The sequence below is a fragment of the Microtus pennsylvanicus genome, chromosome 10, assembly GCF_037038515.1.
Source record: "Microtus pennsylvanicus isolate mMicPen1 chromosome 10, mMicPen1.hap1, whole genome shotgun sequence".
Taxonomy (NCBI): domain Eukaryota; kingdom Metazoa; phylum Chordata; class Mammalia; order Rodentia; family Cricetidae; genus Microtus; species Microtus pennsylvanicus.
The window spans coordinates 28,808,810-28,828,116 of record NC_134588.1 but is presented as its reverse complement, the minus strand read 5'-3'; the positions used below and the strand labels follow the sequence as shown (position 1 = coordinate 28,828,116).

At 46.1% G+C, this 19,307-nt stretch overlaps 1 protein-coding gene across 6 annotated transcripts; it reads left to right on the top strand.

The window, feature by feature from the left end:
• The first annotated feature begins 2,054 nt into the window (after positions 1-2,054).
• Positions 2,055-15,527, top strand: Lax1 (lymphocyte transmembrane adaptor 1). Of its 6 annotated transcripts, none has more exons than XM_075988002.1 (6): positions 2,055-2,331; positions 3,354-3,536; positions 7,972-8,081; positions 8,429-8,533; positions 9,208-9,278; positions 13,682-15,527. In XM_075988002.1, exons 2-6 carry the CDS (start codon positions 3,451-3,453, stop codon positions 14,537-14,539), a joined length of 1,230 nt encoding a protein of 409 aa, XP_075844117.1. In that variant the 5' UTR covers positions 2,055-2,331; positions 3,354-3,450; the 3' UTR covers positions 14,540-15,527. The 6 variants fall into 6 exon arrangements, with proteins under 6 accessions (XP_075844117.1, XP_075844116.1, XP_075844114.1 ...); XM_075988001.1 differs by having other exon boundaries at positions 3,303-3,536; XM_075987999.1 differs by having other exon boundaries at positions 2,055-2,337.
• Positions 15,528-19,307: the final 3,780 nt, after the last annotated feature.

The following is a 19,307-nucleotide window of genomic DNA, read 5'->3' as shown; positions in this document are numbered from 1 at the left end:
AGTAAGAGATGATTAGACATAAAACGCACGCTTTTTCAGTTCTTATCAGTCAGGGTTCTGAAGTCAACTCCACCTGCCTTCCCTGGAGGCCTCACTCAAGGTCCCGGCTCACCCAGCACACGCCACAGTCTCACAAGGGCTCACAAGGGCAGTCTGGCCACCTGCCTTCTAGCGCAAGAGATCTAGTGAGGAATCCTAATTTCTATTCAGACCTGAAAGAAATGTAGACAGAGACTTGGGTTCCAGCCCTGGAGCCAACTGCCACCAAATCATCTGTTTCGAGATAAGCGGGCTCCCCAGGGGGAAGGTGGTGAGAGCCTGGCATGGCAGGGTTTCCTGCCGGTTACAGGGCTAGTCTGCAGCCTCCTGGGGCCCTGGGAGAGCTAGGACTTGTCTGGGCTCTGGGAGTCAAAGACTCCAATGTCCATTGGGAAGAGATCAAGGAGAGGCCTGGTGACAAAGGCACCGATGGCGTCAGCCCATCCATTTTCCTGGAGCTCCACCCGGCTTGAGAAGCAGAGTTAGAGAGACTCTCTGCGTGCTCTCTTCACTCTTCTGGGCCTATGTGGAGATAACAGAAAGGGAATTAAATTAGAAACAAACTTGGAACATTCTCCCAAGCTTGGGACCTTCAGGTCAATGCTGGGGAGGAACCCACTAGCGCCTGAAATTGGAGGCTACCCAGCACTGACATTGGACGACAGAAGAGCCAAGCCGGCAGCAGATAGCCCCTCACCAGAAGCCCTGAGTCCTGAGAAAGAAAAGGCCTCCAGAGGCCCTGCAGCCCAGGCTCGGTTCCATTCCCACCATGACACCGGAACAGAGGTCCTCAACGTGTGAAACACAGACAGCCTCTGGCGCTGTCACCTGCAGAGCGTCTGTTTATAAAGCCTGTCCACCCACTGAACCACAAGCAGGTGCCAGATCAGCACTCCGCTCTAAATAACTCCTCCCGGTACTGTTTGGACCTGCTGAGAACCATTCGAAAGCCAGATGTGGTGGTGGTGGTGGTGGTGCACAGAGGCTGGAGGATCTCTATGAGTTTGAGGCCAGCCTGGTCTACATAAGAGAAATACATAGAGAGACTGTGTCTCAGAGAAGGAAGGAAAGAAGAAAGGAAGGAGGGGAGGGGAGGGGAGGAAAGGGAAGAAAAGAGAAAGAGGGAAGGGAAAGAAAAGCAGAAAAGAAAGACAGATGGTGATCGTGCACACCTTTAATCCCGGACCTCAGGAGACAGAGGCAGGTGAATCTCTGAGTTCAAGGCCACCCTGGTCTACTGAGTGAGTTCTAGGACAGCCAGGGGTACACAGAAAAACTCTGCCTCAAAAAACAAACAAAACAGACACACACACGAAGAAGAAGAAAGAAAAAGAAAAGAACTATTCTGAGTTCCAAGCCTGGCCCACACCTGTAACTCCACCACCAGGGACATTAAGACAGGAGGGTTATTTAGATAGGGTTGCTTGCATCTCAAACTAGCCTGGCCTTGCTATATAGCCATTCATGTAAAGTTTCACGTATTTCAGGGTAGCCTAGAACTCTGCGTAGTCGAGATACATAGCTGAAGACAACCTCAGACTTCTGATCCTTCTGGGTTATGACATGTGTTCAGCTACCTTGGGCTTTGAAAGGAGATCTGCCTCAAAACCAAACAAACAGAAAGGGTCAGCAAGCTGGTTCACTTGTCTCGAACTCTGACGACGGGGGTTTGATTCCTGACACCCACATGGTAGGAGAGAACAAACACCACCAAGTGTCTTCTGACCTCCACACAAGTGCCACGGCAGGTGTGCAGACATGCTAAATATATGTAATAAGAATAAATAAGTAAAAATAGTCAACAACGAGCAAACTATTTTAAACCTCCAGATTTTAACCCTGGAAGCTTATAACACTTAGAAAACGGTCAACAATCAAAGCTCTTGCTCCCTGGCCCTCTTTAACCACGTGTGCCCCACATGCCAGAGTGCCTCTGGGGAGCCGCAGGGCTGAAGATGGGTTTCCTGCCGCCTGTGGAGAGTTGAGCATTTCCTGTGCCCCGGGCCTCATTAGCACGCTGGTGGAGGTGCTTCCTGTCAGCGACTCTTTCCATTCTGCTCTGGGGGTTGGAGGAAAAAGAGTTTCTCACAGATCCTCTGGGTAGTTTGTCCCCCTGAACCCTTCATGTTCCCACCAACAGGCAGAAACTAGAGAGCCACCCCAGCTACTTCACACCGGGAGCATCAACACCTGGATGAGAGACAGCTGACTTTCTGCAGCAGGCACCGCTCACCCCCAGTAAACCAAGCCTGATGCTTTTGAACCTTGTACGAACTCAGCCTGGAATTTCAGGTGAAGGTAGGGCGGTTTGGGTTTTATTATTGTTGTTGCTGTTAGTAATAGTAGTAACTTTATTTATGGTGTGTGTGTGGGGGGGAGAGATTGAGAGAGAGAGAGAGAGAGAGAGAGAGAGAGAGAGAGAGAGAGAGAGAGAGATCAGAGTACATTGTGGGAAATGGTTCTCTCTTTCCACCTTGAAGGTGGTAACGGGGGCAAACTTAGGTCATCAGGCAGGCAGCAAGCACCACCTCTGCCTGCAGAGCCATTACACCATCCCAAAAGAGGGAGTCCGTTGGGAGAAAGTTCTAGAACAGAAGATTAGCATCTTCAGAAAGGAAAAAAAAAAACAAAAACAAAAGCCAAAAACCAAACTTTGTTTCGTATGTGAGAACTTCGGCGAATACAATCTAGGAAGACTGGCTGGGGGGCTGCCCTCATGTAGAGTGCTTGCCTACGTATGTGCATACGTACAGCCCCAGGGTGCCAGCCCTAGTATATACAGAGTGTGGTGGCACAACCCCGTAAATCCCAGTTTTAAGGAAGTAGATGCAGAAGGATCAGAAGTTCCAGGTCATCTTCAGCTACATATCTTGGCTACAGAAAGAGTTCTAGGCTAGCCTGACAGACATAAACCCACCACGAGTGGCTGTATAGCAGGTCCCAGGCTAGTCTGAGATACATGCAATGCCATCTAAATAAACAAGTAAGAAAATTCAAGCCGGGCAGTGGTGGCGCACACCTTTAATCCCAGCACTCGGGAGGCAGAGGCAGGTGGATCTCTGTGAGTTCGAGGCCAGCCTGGTCTACAAGAGCTAGTTCCAGGGACAGGCTCCAAAGCTACAGAGAGACCCTGTCTCGAAAAACCAAAAAGAAAAAAAAAAAAGAAAGAAAAAAATTTCAAGAGTAAAACATGTTGAGAAAACATGGAGATTTGGAGAATTTTCTGTCATTCTTATCTGTTTTTTTTCCTTTTTCTTAAAAAGGTGGTTGTATGCAAAATACATACCAATTTGCCTTTTTTCCCTCTGAATCAGCAACTTAGAAAGAGCCAAGGAAAGGGAAGCCATAGAGACTAGTCAATTCTGACCCCGAGAAGACTTAGAAGCTGCCAAGCCCCTAGAGGTTCCAGGGATGTATACCACCCCAGCCCCACCAGACGTCACCAGAAGGAACTCCTGGCCCAGCACTTTGCAGAGGACTCTTGGTGGCCTGGAAGGGTGAGTGCTTTGGGAAGTGAGCTCCACTGTCCCCTGCTCCCCTACAGGAATGGTCTAACCTGGCAGAGCTGCCATCCACACCTACAGTATAGGTCTGGGTCCGTTAGGACCAGCAAACTTTGAGCCCAGAGCCATTTGCTCAGGGATGCTGGAGGGAAGAAAGAAGATGGAGTGTGGGGGGGGGGTTAATAGTTGAATTTCTGATTGGGTTTTCTTCCTTTCAGAGGCCCTGAACTCAATCTTTCTGATCTCTCGTTCTGCCGTGATAGAAACAAAAGTCCTAATTCCCCAGCGATGAGTTTTTAGATCCTAAAACCTTGTCATGAGTGTGAAGTGTAGGGTAAAAGTGATAAAGTTTTAGGACACGGGATCTTACAGAACTAATCATGGATATAAATTCACCTCTGAAGTTCTCAATCTCAGATAAACAAAAGTAAAGTGTCTGTCGGGTGTTAAGACTTCAGAAATATTAGTGGGCATGAATTTCAGGGCTCTGATCAAAGGAAAACCCTATGAAAGGATATTTTTTCAATTCCTGTAATTTTAGAAAATTTTAATTTTTGTTTGTTTTGTTTTTGTTTTTTGAGACAGGGTTTCTCTGTGTTGCTTTGGAGCCTGTCCTGGAACTACCTCTTATATACCAGGCTGGCGTCGAACTCACAGAGATCCGCCTGCCTCTGCCTTGAGTGCTGGGATTAAAGGTATGCGCCACCACCACCCAGCCAGAAAATTTCAATATTATTACCAGAGTAAATCCATGTCCCTTGCAGTTATAACGCAGGTGCTGAAGAAGAATGAGTTCATATTCATTGTTGAAGCCCGAAGCACCCTCCCAACACTATCTCCTTTTTTTTTTTTCATTTTGGGGAGTGGGTGGGAGGGTGGAGAGGTCAGAGGGCAATTTGCGGGAATTGGTTCTCTCCTTTCGTCGTGTGGGTCTCAGGGATCAAGCTCAGAGTGCCAAGCTTGACAGTGGGTGCCTTTCCCTACTGAGTCAGCTCACTGACTCTGGAAACTATTGCTTCCTTAAGTTGCTTTTGTTTTGTTTCCTTTTCTTTTTCACTTTGTAACTAGAATATAAAATTTGTATGCTTATATTACATTTAGCATGTTATTTTGAAATATGTAGATTTTGTCAGTGGCTAAGTTGAACTAGGTAAACATCTATTAGTTAATGTACTTTTTTAGGAGAGGATACTTCAAATAACTCCTTGAGGAATATTCAAGAATACTTCATTTTCAACATTGCTATGTTGAGCTTCTTCCTTTACCCAACCTTTGACCTACATCTCTGGGACCCCTCTCTCCCCACTCCTGGTGACCACCATTCTGCTACTCCCTGCTGCTTTGAGTTGAGTCTTTTTCGGTTCTGCATGTGAGATCATGCAGTAGGTATCTACCTGCCCCAGGCTTTGTTCAGTTCGCACGATGTCCTCCAGGTCCGTCCACCTTGTCACAAACGACAAGACCGTCTACCCTCTCTATCCAGCCATCTGTTGAGAGACGCTCAGACTGATTCCACATTGGCTCTTGTGAATTTTGCTGCGGTGAGCATGGCAGTACAAACTACTCTAACAAGCACGGGGTACAGGCACACAGCTTTCATTTTCTCTGAACATGGATCTAGCAGCAGGACTAGCAGAGCATATGGTGGTTCTATTTTTAATTTTGGGGATAATTACCGTAAGTCATTTTCCATGATGACTGCATTATTTTCAAAACCATTTCTGGGCTCATTCACTTCTTATTTCATTCAGATAGCATTGAACAAATACTCATTAAACTTCTATTATACATCAGAGGTGCTGTTTGAGATGCTGAGTGGATAGTACAGACAAGCCCATGACTTCTTAGAGCTCACAGTCAGGGCGTGATGTTTGATAGCAAAGAGATAACCAGGTATTGTGTATTATCAGTCAACCAGAAGGGCTTGAAAGAGGAAATGGAACTGAGTAAGAAAACTGTGACTAATGAGCCTGGCAAGGGACGATCCCTTTAAGGAGGTCACAACACTGTAGAAGAGACTTAAATAAAATGAGGAACTTGGCCCTTCTGAGTACCTACAGGGGAGGTAGATCTGAGCTAGAACTAGTCTTCATATGGGCAGGAACAGCGAGAGGCCATGGTGGTCAGCATCAGGGGTAAAGGTGTTGGAAACGGGCCCAGAAGTTAATGAGGAGAAGCCAGATCACATTAGGTCAAAAACTTCTCACTGAGTACTGACTAGAGATTCACTACCAGAATGACGGAAAGCCGTGGGAGATTCCCAGTGGAGGAGAGACATGGTGTGACTTACTCTTTACAATGATTATACTAGTCCATGGGTGAGCACAGTATGTTGAAGCCATGAGTGAAAGCCAGGAGAGCCACCAGGGAGGTGACCACTGCAAAATTCTCCCTGGAACTCATGTTGACTTAGGCCACGGTGATGGCAATGGGAACGCAATGGCTGGGCTTGAAGCAGATGCTCTTGCCCAGGGCAAAGCCGATTAACTGGAAGTAAGGCATGAAAGAACAGTCAGTCAGGAGTGGTGCCAAGGGTTTAGACTGGACTGCTAGATGGTGGGAAGTCTAGAGGAAAAGCCGGTATATGGAGGCAGAATGGGAGTCCGTCCGGTTTTGGTTTGAGATGTCTACTGGACAACCTAAGAGGAATGGCCAATGAAAAACTGGGTCAGTCATTCCAGAACTCAGCAAGACAAAATCTTTCCAGGAATGACCTGGTTTTAATATTTGAGGGTCAGCTGCTTGTTCCTGCTCTACTTCCACTGCCTACTTCCTGCTAGAGTGGGTGTGGCCTCCTGCTGCTGCAATCATCTGGATGCATTTCAGTACCCAAGCAGAGACACAACTGTGCCCTGCCAGGGAATCACAAAGCTACACAAAGCTGATGTTGGTTAAATTTCACCCAACAATCTAGTGTTGCTTAGAGACCAGCTCTACATTTTGGGGTTACTCAAGGTCAAGTAAGCTGGACTCTGTCACAGAGTCACTTCCTGATTGTGAGTTGAGTAATTCTCTCCCAGCAAGCCAGAAAACCCTGGAAGCAGGAATGAGGGGATGTCGGGCCAGATGTATTTGGCGCTGAAAGTTCGCAGATAGTGTGAGAGCAGAAAAAGATTGCTCTCTGGCCTCAAACAACCCAGACGCTTATTCCATCTCTGCACCCACTTGAGATCGTGGCTTTATTACTTTTCTTTTCTGGTCTCAGAATCCTTAGGGACAGGTAGGAGCAGGATAGGAGCTTTGTGAAGATTAAATAATAGATTTCATATGCAAGCCCCTAGAACGTAGTAGACATTCAAAGGGATGGCTCCCTTTCCCATGTGTAAAACTCCTTTCTCCATGAAACTGCTGTTCAGAACTGACTTTCTTTCCATTCTTTATAGCAGCAGCAGCAGTAGTATTTTCAAGACAGGGTTTCTTTGTGTAACAGCCCTGGCTGTCCCGAAGCTCACTTTGCAGATCAGGCTGATCTCAAACTCACAGAGATCCACCTGCCTCTGCCTCCTGAATGTTGGGATTAAAGGAGTGTGCCACCTTCGCCTGGCCTTTTTTTATTCTTTTTAGTTATGTATAGTTACATGTGTGTGTGCACGGGCATGTGGGTCTGTACACTCAGAGGCCAGAGGTGTTGAATCCCCTGGAACTGGAGTTACAGAAGGTTGTGAGACACCAGTGGATGCTGGGAACTGAACCCCGGGACCCTGGAAGAGCAGCAAATGCTTCCAAACACGGAGCCATTTCTCCAAGTCCCAGATATGACTTTCTCTTACTCCAGTTTGTCCCCTCCACCTCAACATCATTTGTCTGGCTCCCGCATTCTAAATCCTTGTGTTACAAGGGGGGGAGGGCTCTTCTTGAAGGGAAGAATACAACAAAAGACATATACAATTTAAACCAAAGTTTATTTCGCAACAGTAAGCAAAGCAAACACTCCAAGGAGAGATTGGGGTGAGTGTCTCAAGGCAATGAGCACTGTGCTGTTGATTGCAAAGAAGCTTTTATAAATATGTATGAGGTAGGTGGCTTCACCACAGTGACCTCTGTCACCCTCCTCTCTGCCCAAATCAGGGTGGGCCAGGTCTCCCTTTCAGAATATTTCTTCTAATGATCCCTACAAAGGGTGGGAGATGTCAAAACCATAATGCATAACAATATAATAGCATCAGTCTTTTGGGTGCACGTGTATAGGAGAACGTCTGGGTGTGTTGGTTTATGATAGAGCAGGAACAACTTAACCCCAGCTTCAAGGATGTCTATGCACAAAGGGGCATCTGGCCATTAGGGGAGTCAGCTAAGATTCGGTTGTGGTTGCCCTCTGTTTCCTACCTGGTATCATTTGGGCTCTATCTCCTGAGAGAAGTCTTCTCCCACATCCCCAAACCCAAATCCTATGGCCACCTGGAGCATGACCACCTGGTTTTCCTCCTAGAAAGAAAGGCCAGACCACCAGCATCTTCCCTGGCTTTCTGGCACTCGTGGTCATCCTCCTGGTCATCATGGTGGCCTGCATCCTGTGGCGCTGGAACAAACAGAAGAAGCGTGAGTCCCATGCTTGTCTCCAGTTGAGAGGCTGTAGGGTCAGTCTTCCAGCCTGGTGTTTAAACCCTGGGGCATTTTCTAATCAGAAGATACCTCTCTGGAATCCTGTATCCTTTCCTGACACTGGTCCTAAGCTGTGGCCATAGTGTGGATCGGAGTGACATCGAGAAGACATAGCTTTGGCATCCTTGTGCCCGGTTTCCTCTTCCTGCCTCTGTCCACTGAATTTCTTGTCCTTGGACTGAATTAGAAATGTATCTTTTATGACACCTGGTGAGGGTGGGGACTACTCAGCCTGAGAGCCCCTGTGCTCTGCGTGTTGACCCTATCCTACCATTGCCTTTCAGGGAGAGTGCCTTACTTCCAAGTAGCTCCGTCGCTGACTCTGCCTCCACCCAGACAAAGAGCCAAAAATATTTATGACTTCTTGCCCCAGCAACAGGCACAGTTGGGTAAGTTTCTCCTAATCTACCTGTTCTCAACCTGTGGGTCATGACCCTTTCGGGGGTCAAATGACCCTTTCACTGGGGTTGCATATCAGATACCCTACATATCAGATATTTACATTATGATTCATAACAGTAGCAAAATTACAATTATGAAGTAGCAACAAAAATAATTGTATAATTGAGGGTCACCACAGCATGAGGAACTCTATTAAAGGGTCTCAGCATGAGGAAGGTTGAAAACACTGCCCTAATCTATGGAGTCCTGACATTCTGAACTTAGGCTCCCAAGATGCACCTCGCACCACTCAGAAGCAGCTTTCTCCAAGTATTCAGGCTGCGGAATAACACTCAGTAGTCTGCACCTCCAGTGGGACCTCTGGACAGAGAGCAGGGGTCAGCCAGCTTTAGGCAACAGAGGAAAGCCAGTTACATCGTAGGTGGTGAAGACATTGAGTAAGACCTCATAAGCAAGGGATGGGGAGTTCTCCACAGGCAGGCCTGGAAATGCATTCAGGTCTCAGAGTGTCATCCTGTAACTCTGACCCTCTTAACCACAGACTACCAGACATTCTAGGTTCTCACAGGAACCTAGAGACCCCCATTCATCTGCTAGCTGAGATATTGGGGCGAAAGCACTCTGAAACCCACTATCTTCAGGATTCATTTGGTTGTTGCAGGGAGACATCAGTCGAATGGCTTCAGTACTGAGAGCCTCCTCTCCAGAGATTCTGACAGCCCTGAGCACGAGGTAAGAGCCAAGGGAAAAGATAAAGTCCCAGGAGTATGGCAGAGGGCAGGAGGGAATGGGGTTTGTCTCAGTTCCGGTTGTCTAGCATTTTGGTGTCGTTTGGCACAGACCATGAAGAACTTCCTATGGACAAGGGAAGAAAAATAACTATTTAACTTATGGCTAGTGTGGTCACACATTCCTGTAATGCAGCTCTCAGGAAGCTGAGGACAGTTTGGCAATTAGAGGCTAGACTGGAGTACATTGTGAGTTCGAGACCCACCTAGACTACACAGGACTAGCATGCCAAGAGAGGGGTGAGGGGAGGAGCCGGCACTTAGGATTTTAAGAAAGGCGCATGCACTCAAGTGTGTGATGTTAGAACTGAAAGTGATGACTTTAATAAAGACACGACAATTTGTTTGTTTATCCCAATAAATGTTGCTCTATTCAGAGTGGTCACTCCAGGAAGCCATAGCTATTTCAACGATGTAATTAGTGTTCAAACCACACTTTAAATTCATCTTTTAAAACAAAAAATTTACACCTCATTTTATTATATTGTTTTACCTGCATATATGTATGAGCACCATGTGTGTGCCTGTTGCACAGGGAGGTCAAGAGAGACCACTAGATCCCCTGGAACTGAAGTTGTAGACAGTTGTAAGCTACCCTGTGGGTGCTGAGAACTGAACCTGGGTCCTCTGAAAGAGCAGCAAGGGCTCTTAACTGCTGAGTAATCTTTGTGGGGGTAGGGCGGGGTTCAAGATAGGGTTTCTCTGTAGCTTTGGAGCCTGTCCTGGAACTTGTTCTTCCGACCAGGCTGGCCTTGAACTCACAGAGATCCTCCTGTCTCTGCCTCCCGAGTGTGCCACCACCATCTGGCACAGCTACATCTCATGTCTCTCTTTACATACATACATCCCTCTCCCCAGCCACACCTACCTTCTACATGGCTACATGTCTCTATACATAGTTACATCTCTGTCCTACACAGCACCTCATCTCTCTACACACATTTCTGTGTATCTCTGTTTACACACTTATTTACACAGCTATGCCCCTTCTCTCTACATAGCTCTCTTCTACATAGCTACTCTTTCCTCTACCCAGCTCCCTCTGCACAGCCCTTCTCAGCCACTGCATCTCTTCTCACCACACATCTCTGTTTACCTACATCTCTCTCCTACATATACATCTCCACCCTACATATACATCTCTCCCTACATATACATCTCTACCTACATCCATCCATCTCTCCTGCACACAATCTCTCTCCTACATATACATCTCCACCCTACATACAATCCTCTCTCCTGCACACACATCTCTCCCCTACACACACAACTTCTCTCTACTCTGTTCCATTTCTTCACACATAACTACATCTCTCTTCTACATCACTCACCCATTCACTCCTCCAGGAACAAACTCTGGACAAAATATGAATTACATTTTTCAGGGACATAACTTTACTTGAGTAAACAAATAAGAGCCCGAGCCATTCTGACACTCGTAAGGAATCACAGTTTCTCTCAGGCATGGAATGTCACCTTGGCCAGGCGTGGAGAGTAAAATAAGCAAGGAGCTCTAAGGGGTCAGGATTCCCAGAGAGCAACATTGAAACTCAGGACTTTAACAATAAACAGTTAGAGTGGGGCGATGGTGGCGCACGCCTTTAATCCCAGCAGAGGCAGGTGGATCTCTGTGAGTTCAAGACCAGCCTGGTCTACAGAGCTAGTTCCAGGACAGGCTCCAAAGCCACAGAGAAACCCTGGCTCGAAAAACCAAAATAATAATAATAATAAACAATTAGTTGACTGAACCTTGACTACTGCATCACAACTGAGGCCAGGAGTTCATGCAGAAAATCAATTACAGTGGGGAGTTATGTCTTAGTGTTATCAGCCTGATTTTGGTTCAACAAACAGACAGCTGGGAACTTCCCCTTGGGCAATTTGTCTCCAGGGGCAACTAATCTATTTTGGATTTGCTCTGAAGTCTAAAGTCAGGTAAATGTGTAAAAAGCTGTCTTTGTAACTGAGAATATTGCAATTTTCCTTTGTCAGTTTGAACTATGAAAAATATCCTAGTATTATTTCTATTCATCAGAGTTATACAGTTAAGCAGAAATTATCTTTCTGATCATCCACAGATATACCGTGTGCCCAGTAGATGAAATATATTCATGAGATAAACACACAGCAGTGGGGAGAATACCCATAGCTGTTTTTAGGGAAGAGCTATAGTAGCTCATGAGAGAACTGCAGACAGAAGCAACCGGTTCAGAGTTTGTGGTCCCGGAAGCCTTGCTTAGCAAGATTCCTCCATTGGAAAATTATTCATCTGGTGGGCTAACACCTGAATTCTCAGTTGCTATCTGCTTGAATATTCCTCTGCCCTCTGGCAAAGCCACAGCCGCCAGCGGCTCAGCAGTTTACCGTTGGTATTCTATATGCCTTGTGATCTGGCTCTGAAGTTGACTCCTAAGAAGTCCGAAGGCGGTTTGGTCCAGAGACTCCTCTAAAATCAGGATAGCGGTTTTCTTTTTTTCTTTTTTTTTTCTTTTCTTTCTTTCTTTCTTTTTTTTTTTTTTTTTTTTGGTTTTTCGAGACAGGGTTTCTCTGTGGCTTTGGAGCCTGTCCTGGAACTAGCTTTGTAGACCAGGCTGGTCTTGAACTCACAGAGATCTGCCTGCCTCTGCCTCCCGAGTGCTGGGATTAAAGGCGTGCGCCACCACCGCCCAGCCAGGATAGCGATTTTCATAGTCAATATGTTTGCTAGATGTCAGTTGCTCTGAGTCAGGGATGGTTCTTGGCTCAGCGAGGACGTCCCAGATGGAGAAGCTGTTGTTGTTCAGATGTTTAGGTTCCCAGGGAGTCACATTACAGTATGGCCTTTTCCTCCTATTCATTGACTATGACTTCCTGGAGTATCCGAAAAAGGGCAGATGAAGTCAACTCCATTGCCAAAGTTTGGGTAGTCCCTGAGGGAATCTGTCTTTAACTTGTGGATCTGTTTGGATTCTACAGTGATCGAAAAACATTTTGAGCTGGGCAGTGGTGGCACACGCCTTTAATTCCAACACTTGGGAGGCAGAGGCAGATGGCATCTCTGAATTTGAGGCCAGCCCTGTCTGCAGAGTTAGTTCCAGGACAGCCAGGGCTACACAGTAAAACCATGTCCCAGCCGGGCGGTGGTGGCACACACCTTTAATCCCAGCACTCGGGAGGCAGAGGCAGGCGGATCTCTGTGAGTTCGAGACCAGCCTGGTTTACAAGAGCTAGTTCCAGGACAGGCTCCAAAACCACAAAGAAACCCTGTCTCGAAAAAACCAAAAAAAAAAAACCATGTCCCACAACAAAAAACATTTTAAACATATTTAAACATTTAATAACCGATAGCACCGGGGGTGTGGTGCATGCCTTGAATCCTAGCACTTAGGAAGCAGAGTCAGGTGGAGCTCTGTGAGTTTGAGGTCTACATAGAGAGTTCCGGGATATCCAAAGCTACTTAATGAGACCCTGTCTCAAAATGAATAAAACCAAAAATAAATAAATAAAATGAAACTAGTACTTTGTTATGGAACTTGGAACTTTATGACTGCAAAAGCACTCAAAAAAGCTGGATTGTCCATAAGCAGAAGGCCAGCCTGGGCTACGTAGTAAGCTCCTGAAGAGTGTGAGCAACAGAGGAAGACCTTGTCTCTAAAAAAAGGGGGAAGGGGTTTCCCCATTAAAAGTCCACACGCTTTCTTAAAATTTTTGGACTCCAAGAAACCAAAATCCTTCATCGTTAGTATTTTCTATATGCTAACACTGTTCTCAACACTTCTCGTGTAATAATCCTTTGACCATCCACAAAACCTTATAACATAAACCTTGCGACAACCTTCAGTTTACAGACTAGGAAATGAAGGTGCCAAAGGAAGACTTTCAGACTCACTCAGAGTAGCAAAGCTGGGATTTGCACGCTCAGACTCAATCTGAGTCTCCGTCTTCAGGCCATGCATTGACCCTCCAGTGTGCATTGGTGAAGGGCACTTTCTCCTGTGTGTCCTTCTCCTTACCTACTGGCTCCTCCCCCTCCACCGTAGCCAAAATCTGCTGTGATTTGACATCTCACTTCAGCCTCTGTTTTTCTGAATGCATTTGCGATCTTAAGGGCTGAACCTAGGTCCTTGCATGTGCTGCACAAGTACTCGACTACTGAGCTACAGGACCAGCATTGCTTCTCTTATACCCTTTACTCATGCTCTCAGCATACCTGGCACCCAAAGCCTTGCAGTGTGGATCCCTCGCCTGGAGCTCATCTCTAAGCTAGAGGATGGATGAAGGGATTATAATGCCAGGCAGTGCAGGGAGGAAGAGTGGCCGTGTTCCTATTTCAGGTCCCATCCTGTCACTTTCTCTTCTTCTTTGCAGGCCTCTCAGGCACTCAGCTCCCTTCAGATACACAGAGCTTCTGTTCATGCCGTGGCGTACACAGTAGGCATCTATGACAATGGCACAGTACCCCAGATGTGCGGGGACCTTGCCCCCTCAGCACCTTACAACAGTGTCAGAACCTCCAGAAATAACTCCAGCATTTCTTCCAGGGAGTCAAACGATTATGTCAATATCCCTACAGCAGAGGAGACCAGTGAGGCTCTAACTGCTCCCAAAAGCACTCCTGAGAGTCACCTTGGTCTTCCCAGTGCCCAGAAGCTGGAGTTTGCTGAAGCAGGGCATGCAGGCTCTGGGGCTGCCTCTGACCACACTGCTCTGTGGGCTCCAGGAAGTAAGCGCAGTGATTCCCTCAGTGATGGAGAAGCTTCATCTCAGACTTCAAATGACTACGTCAATATGACGGCTTTGGATCTAGAGGACATTCAAGAGTATCAGCCCAGTATGGCTCTTCAGTGCTGCAGGGATTATGAAAATGTCCCATCAGCAGATCCCAACGGAAGCCAGCCGCAGACTCGGGAAGAAGTGACATCTTCCAATACGGATCATGGGGACCCTGTCTGGAGAGCCCTGTCCTCTGTGTATTATATGGCATTCCAGCCATCTACACAGAGCGAGGAGAGTGAGGCGGCACAGGCAGAAGAGCAGTCAAGTGAAGACTCTAATGACTACGAGAATGTGCTACCTGCCAACTTAGAAGGCAGGGACTGTGAACAGGGGCCTGGCGCTTGGCATCATTCTGATGAGGGAACACCAAGCTACCTAGCTGGGAAGCCTGGTGGGGTGGCCTACTCTGCTGGGTCTTTAGCCACTGAACTCTTTAGTGAAGAAGCCTAGGTGCCCTGGCATCCTATTGGATTCACTTGGCTCGGCTAAGGAGGCTGAGAGGAGCAGGCTGCAAAAAAGCAAAAGTTTAGGAAGCCCGGAGGAGAGATCTCCTCAGGCAAGACTGCCATTAGCTCTTAAGCCAGTTGAAGTCTTCCTGGGGATGTCAGGAAAGGGAAAAGTGTGTAGCACTTAGAACAGGGTGGACATGTAACACAGATGAAAATACCACCTTCACAAACACACGCCAAAAGGAGTGTAGGTCATTTGTGATTCAGGCAGGCCAAACGGAGGAACAGCTGGGGCTGGGCAGGCGAGTTCAAGTCTAAGAAGAACCGGTGAGGTGTAGAACTACGGGAGCCCTGTTGCAGCTGGTGTGATTGCAAACTCATCCGATGAACTATTCATTTCACTCTTAGGAACTGAAGCCGCTTTCCAGTGTATGCCGGAGTTGTGCAAATACGTTAATCTGCTGGAGATAAGGAAGGGCAGGTTCCCTGTAAAATGGTTTTATTATATGAACCTGAGTATATATGGCCATTTTTATGTACACATAAAGTGTGCTCTGAAATGCCCGCCCATTCCTTAAGACTTCCCTTCTCTCATTCCTTCTCCTTCCCATGAGACCTCTGCATTCCCCCGTATGGTCTCTCTTCCACTTTCCTACCAGCTATGCATAAAGAATTTTATGTATCTATATAAAATCTAGGATCAACTAATGGGAGAAAATGTGATATTTTTTATCTTAGTGTGGTACTAACTGTGGTCAGATAAAATCTCAGTGTGGTTTTAATTTTCATTTCTCTGATGGCTAGTGATGATAAACACTTTCTACTTCTTCTCTTTTTCTTTCCCCCCGGTTTTTTGAGACAGGGTTTCTCTGTGAAACAGTCTTGGCTGTCCTGGAACTTGCTCTGTAGACCAGGCTGGCCTCAGACTCACAAAGATTTGCCTGCCTCTGCCTCCTGAGTGTTGGGATTAAAGGCGTGCACCACCACCACCTGGGCTTGTACTTTATCTTTCGAGAACTATCTGTTCCACTCATTAGCTCTATGAATTATGAATGAGTGTGTATGTGTGTGTGTGTGTGTGCGCTCGTGTGTACACGTACGTGTGTGTCACTAGGATGACCTAGGCAATGTCCATGAGCACACTGAGCCCTCAGATCCTGGTCCCTAAGTGCTACTTTCCTGGAGAAGGAACAAGAACTTGCTAGAGAAGCGTCTGGTTCTAAGGCTGCTTGTGCATCTTGTAAAAGGAAGAAGAGTAGAGTAGAAAGGGAGTAAGGAAGATACAGGCAGGGAGAAAGAGCCAGCTGCAAAGAGTTCCTGACTTTAAAACCTGAAACAATTGGACAATGAAAAACAAGTAATTATTGATTAGTAGTTCAGAAAATAACAACCACAAAATCAATTCTCATAAGTCCATATCAAGGGTGAATAAGTAAACCCGCTGTAAGGAAAGAATGCCTCTGAGCTATAGATGAATTCCAAATGCTGTGTGCAGAAAGGATAAGGCAAATGGACAAATTGACACTAAGCACCCCAGGACAATGCTGCCAGCAGACCCACTGATGGATGATGCCAAGATTAGAGAGTGACATCTGTAATGGATTAAGTAAAAATGCTACAGGTTCCCAAGTGGCTGCAGTGGCAGAAACGCTGTAGGTCCCCAAGCGACAGCAGGCAGCGGGCCATGTGGTGCCAGGCAGTGGGCAGCAGGTCCCAAGAGCAGCTAGTCCCAGGCAGGGACGGCACAGTTCCCCAAGTGGCTGCAGCAGGCCACGAGGAAAGACAGACAGATGGGCATGCCACAAGACCACACTGCAGGTCTCCAAAGGCAGCTGGTCCTGGGACGTGTTGGGTGAGAGACAGAGACATGGATAGGCATGCCATGCAGAGTGAGGTTGGATGTTTATTTAGTAGGTTATGAAAGGGAAGGGGGAAGGTAGAAGAGGAGAGAAAGAGAGAGAAAGGAGAGACAAAAACTGCCTCTTCAAGAGGGAGACTGCAAAGGGGGGGACTCAGGCTGGAAGCTGAAGCTCAGCTTGCTTCGGCAGACAAGGGAGGGAGTGGATGTGACTTGTCTCTTAAAAGGACAGGACAGATCATTACAATACCAAGAGGCAAGATCATAACAGAACTTCAGAGAATCTTCCCTAAATATTTATTTATTATTGTGATGGTTTGAACACTTGTCTACAAACTTTCCCATAATTGTCCTGAAACTTAAACCTTCTCTCTTTGAATACAGGCTGCATTCATTTCCAGTGGCTAGAATATGAAAAGAGAGAAATACTAAGTTTATAATGGAAAAACTTGGCAGATACCACCTTCATCAAATGATTACTGTCAGTCAGCCAGCCAGCTGTAAGTCACGGGCTGCTGATAAGACCAGGAACACCATAAAAAATAAATCCATAACTCCAGCCTTATCTGAAATTCACACTGGGGTAGAGAGGTGACTCACTGGTTAAGAGCCTGCAGTACTCTTGCAGAGGACCCGAGTTTGACTCCCAGAATCCATGTTAATTGTTCACAATTACCTGTGACTTGAGTTCCAGATCAAAAGCCTCTGATCTTCAAGCACACTTGCATGCTCAGGCACAGACCTACATGTTGAAAGGAGCTGCAGGTTGCATTCCTGCTGCCCTGCTCCCAGCCACCTGGCTAGCTTATGCCCCGAAATAACAACACACAAACTGTATTCATTTAAACACTGCCTGGCCCATTTCTATTAATGTGTGTAGCACCGAGGTGCGCTTACCGGGAAGATTCTAGCCTACGTCCATCTGGGGTCGGAGCTTCATCGCATCTGCCCAAGAGAGCAGAGCTAAGGTGTATGAGCTCACTTCCTCTTCCTCCCAGCATTCTGTTCTGTTTACTCCACCCACCTAAAGGCTGGCCTATCAAATGGGCCAAGGCAGTTTCTTTATTAGCCAATGACCTTCCTCCATCACCTACACACAGACCTACGCACTGACACATAGTTAAAAATAACTAAATCTTTAAAAGAGAAAAAAAATCCAGACTGGATGTGTTGCACAGATACCTAGCCAGAAAAGACGGAGAAACGGTCACAGATTAGAGGAGACTCAGGGGACACGACGAAATATAACACGATGCCTCAGATTGGATTCTACAGTAGAGAAACAAATAAGATTCCAAACACCCATATTGTCGGGATCCGGTGGCAGCCTGGACCATTGATTATTTTTTTTTAACCAGATCCCAACATAAACTACCACTCTCTGGACAGACATAGAGGCGCAGGAATAAAGAGATAACTCACGTGGCTTTTTTGGGAGGGAGATTCCCAGTGGTCCCTCATGAAATCCTGAGTTCACATGCTGAAGAATTTCTCTCGTTTATTCTCCAAACAGCTTTTATACCAAAATGTAAACTGAGGGGACAATTCATTAGCATTTTGTTTCCTAGGTAACCAGGTGACTGGCTTTTAGTCACATCCACATCTACCTATGTCTCTATCACATCTTCCTCGTCTGTATGCTAGCTTTGTCACGTAGGTTGAATTAGCATCTCTTTTCAGGAAACCTCCAAATTACAGAGAAGGAGCAAAACAACATCCTGACCCTTTGTTAGGTTAATGACAGCCTGTCTGGAAGGTTACATGACCATCTCAGTGTGGCCTATGGCTTTTGAGCCTAGCTGCCATACCATATAGAAATAATGGGCCTACACCATCTGTAGTTAGTAACATTGTGTTAGTGCTACTGTCTTCAGTTTTATGGCTATAAAGTGATCATGTAAAACATCAACACTAGAGGAAGTGAGATGAAAAGACGTATGAGAATGCCCAAATTATTCTTTCACCTCTTTTGTAAGCCTAAAAGTATTTCAAAATAAAAACAAATTTAGCTGTGAATGGTGGCACACACCTTTGATCCCAGCACCCAGGAGGCAGAGGTAGGCTGATGGATCTCTGTGAGATCAAGGCCAGCTTGGTCTACAGAATGAGTTCCAGAATACTCAGAGCTAAATAGTGAGATCCTGTCTCAAAAAACAATAAACAAACAAGCATATATAATTAAAGCCTAGTTTTAATAGTTAGGGTTTCCTAAAGGAATAGAACCAACAGAATGAATATGGATTACAAAGAAGACTTACTCTTAAGGCTTACATAATAAGGGCTGGTAGCATGACAAATGCTACCTGAATTCTGGAGAGATTGAGAACCTGCCACTCAGTCCAGAGACTGGAAATGGTGCCATGGACAAGACATGGCACTGCCCAATAAACTCACAGTGACTATAGTACCTATACAAGGTCAGATAACAAAATAAACCAACATTTCGGCAAGCAGCAGGAATTGAACTCAGTGGGTTACAAAAAAATAATTTTAAGAGAGAAAATGTGAAAACAGAAGGGAGATGTGGGGGATCCAGGAAAAGTTAACAGTAGGTAGGTGTTATCAAAATGTGTTGTACACATGTATGAAATTCTCAAAGGATAAATAAAATTGTTATTTTTGAAAGATAAATAATCCATTGTGATTCCTTAAGTAGTTAAACAATAGATTAATTACTTATATTAGTCAATAGTATCAGTTCTGTAAAAAGGAACAGAACTGTTAGAATATAATATATACACATACATACATGTATGTGGGATTTTTTTTTCTTAAGACAAGATCTCTTTGTTATTCAGCCCCAGCTGTCTTGGAGCTCTCTCTGTAGATCAGGCTGGCCTCAAACTCACAGAGACCCACCTGCCTCTGCCTCTGCCTCCTGAGTGCTTGGATTAGGGGCGTGTGCCACCAC

Coding starts and splice junctions, on each gene's coding strand:
- Lax1 (XM_075988002.1), top strand. CDS start 3,451: ATGTATACCACCCCAGCCCCACCAGACGTCACCAGAAGGAACTCCTGG. Junction 8,082..8,428: donor CTGGAACAAACAGAAGAAGC/GTGAGTCCCATG, acceptor ATTGCCTTTCAG/GGAGAGTGCCTTACTTCCAA. Junction 9,279..13,681: donor CTGACAGCCCTGAGCACGAG/GTAAGAGCCAAG, acceptor TCTTCTTTGCAG/GCCTCTCAGGCACTCAGCTC.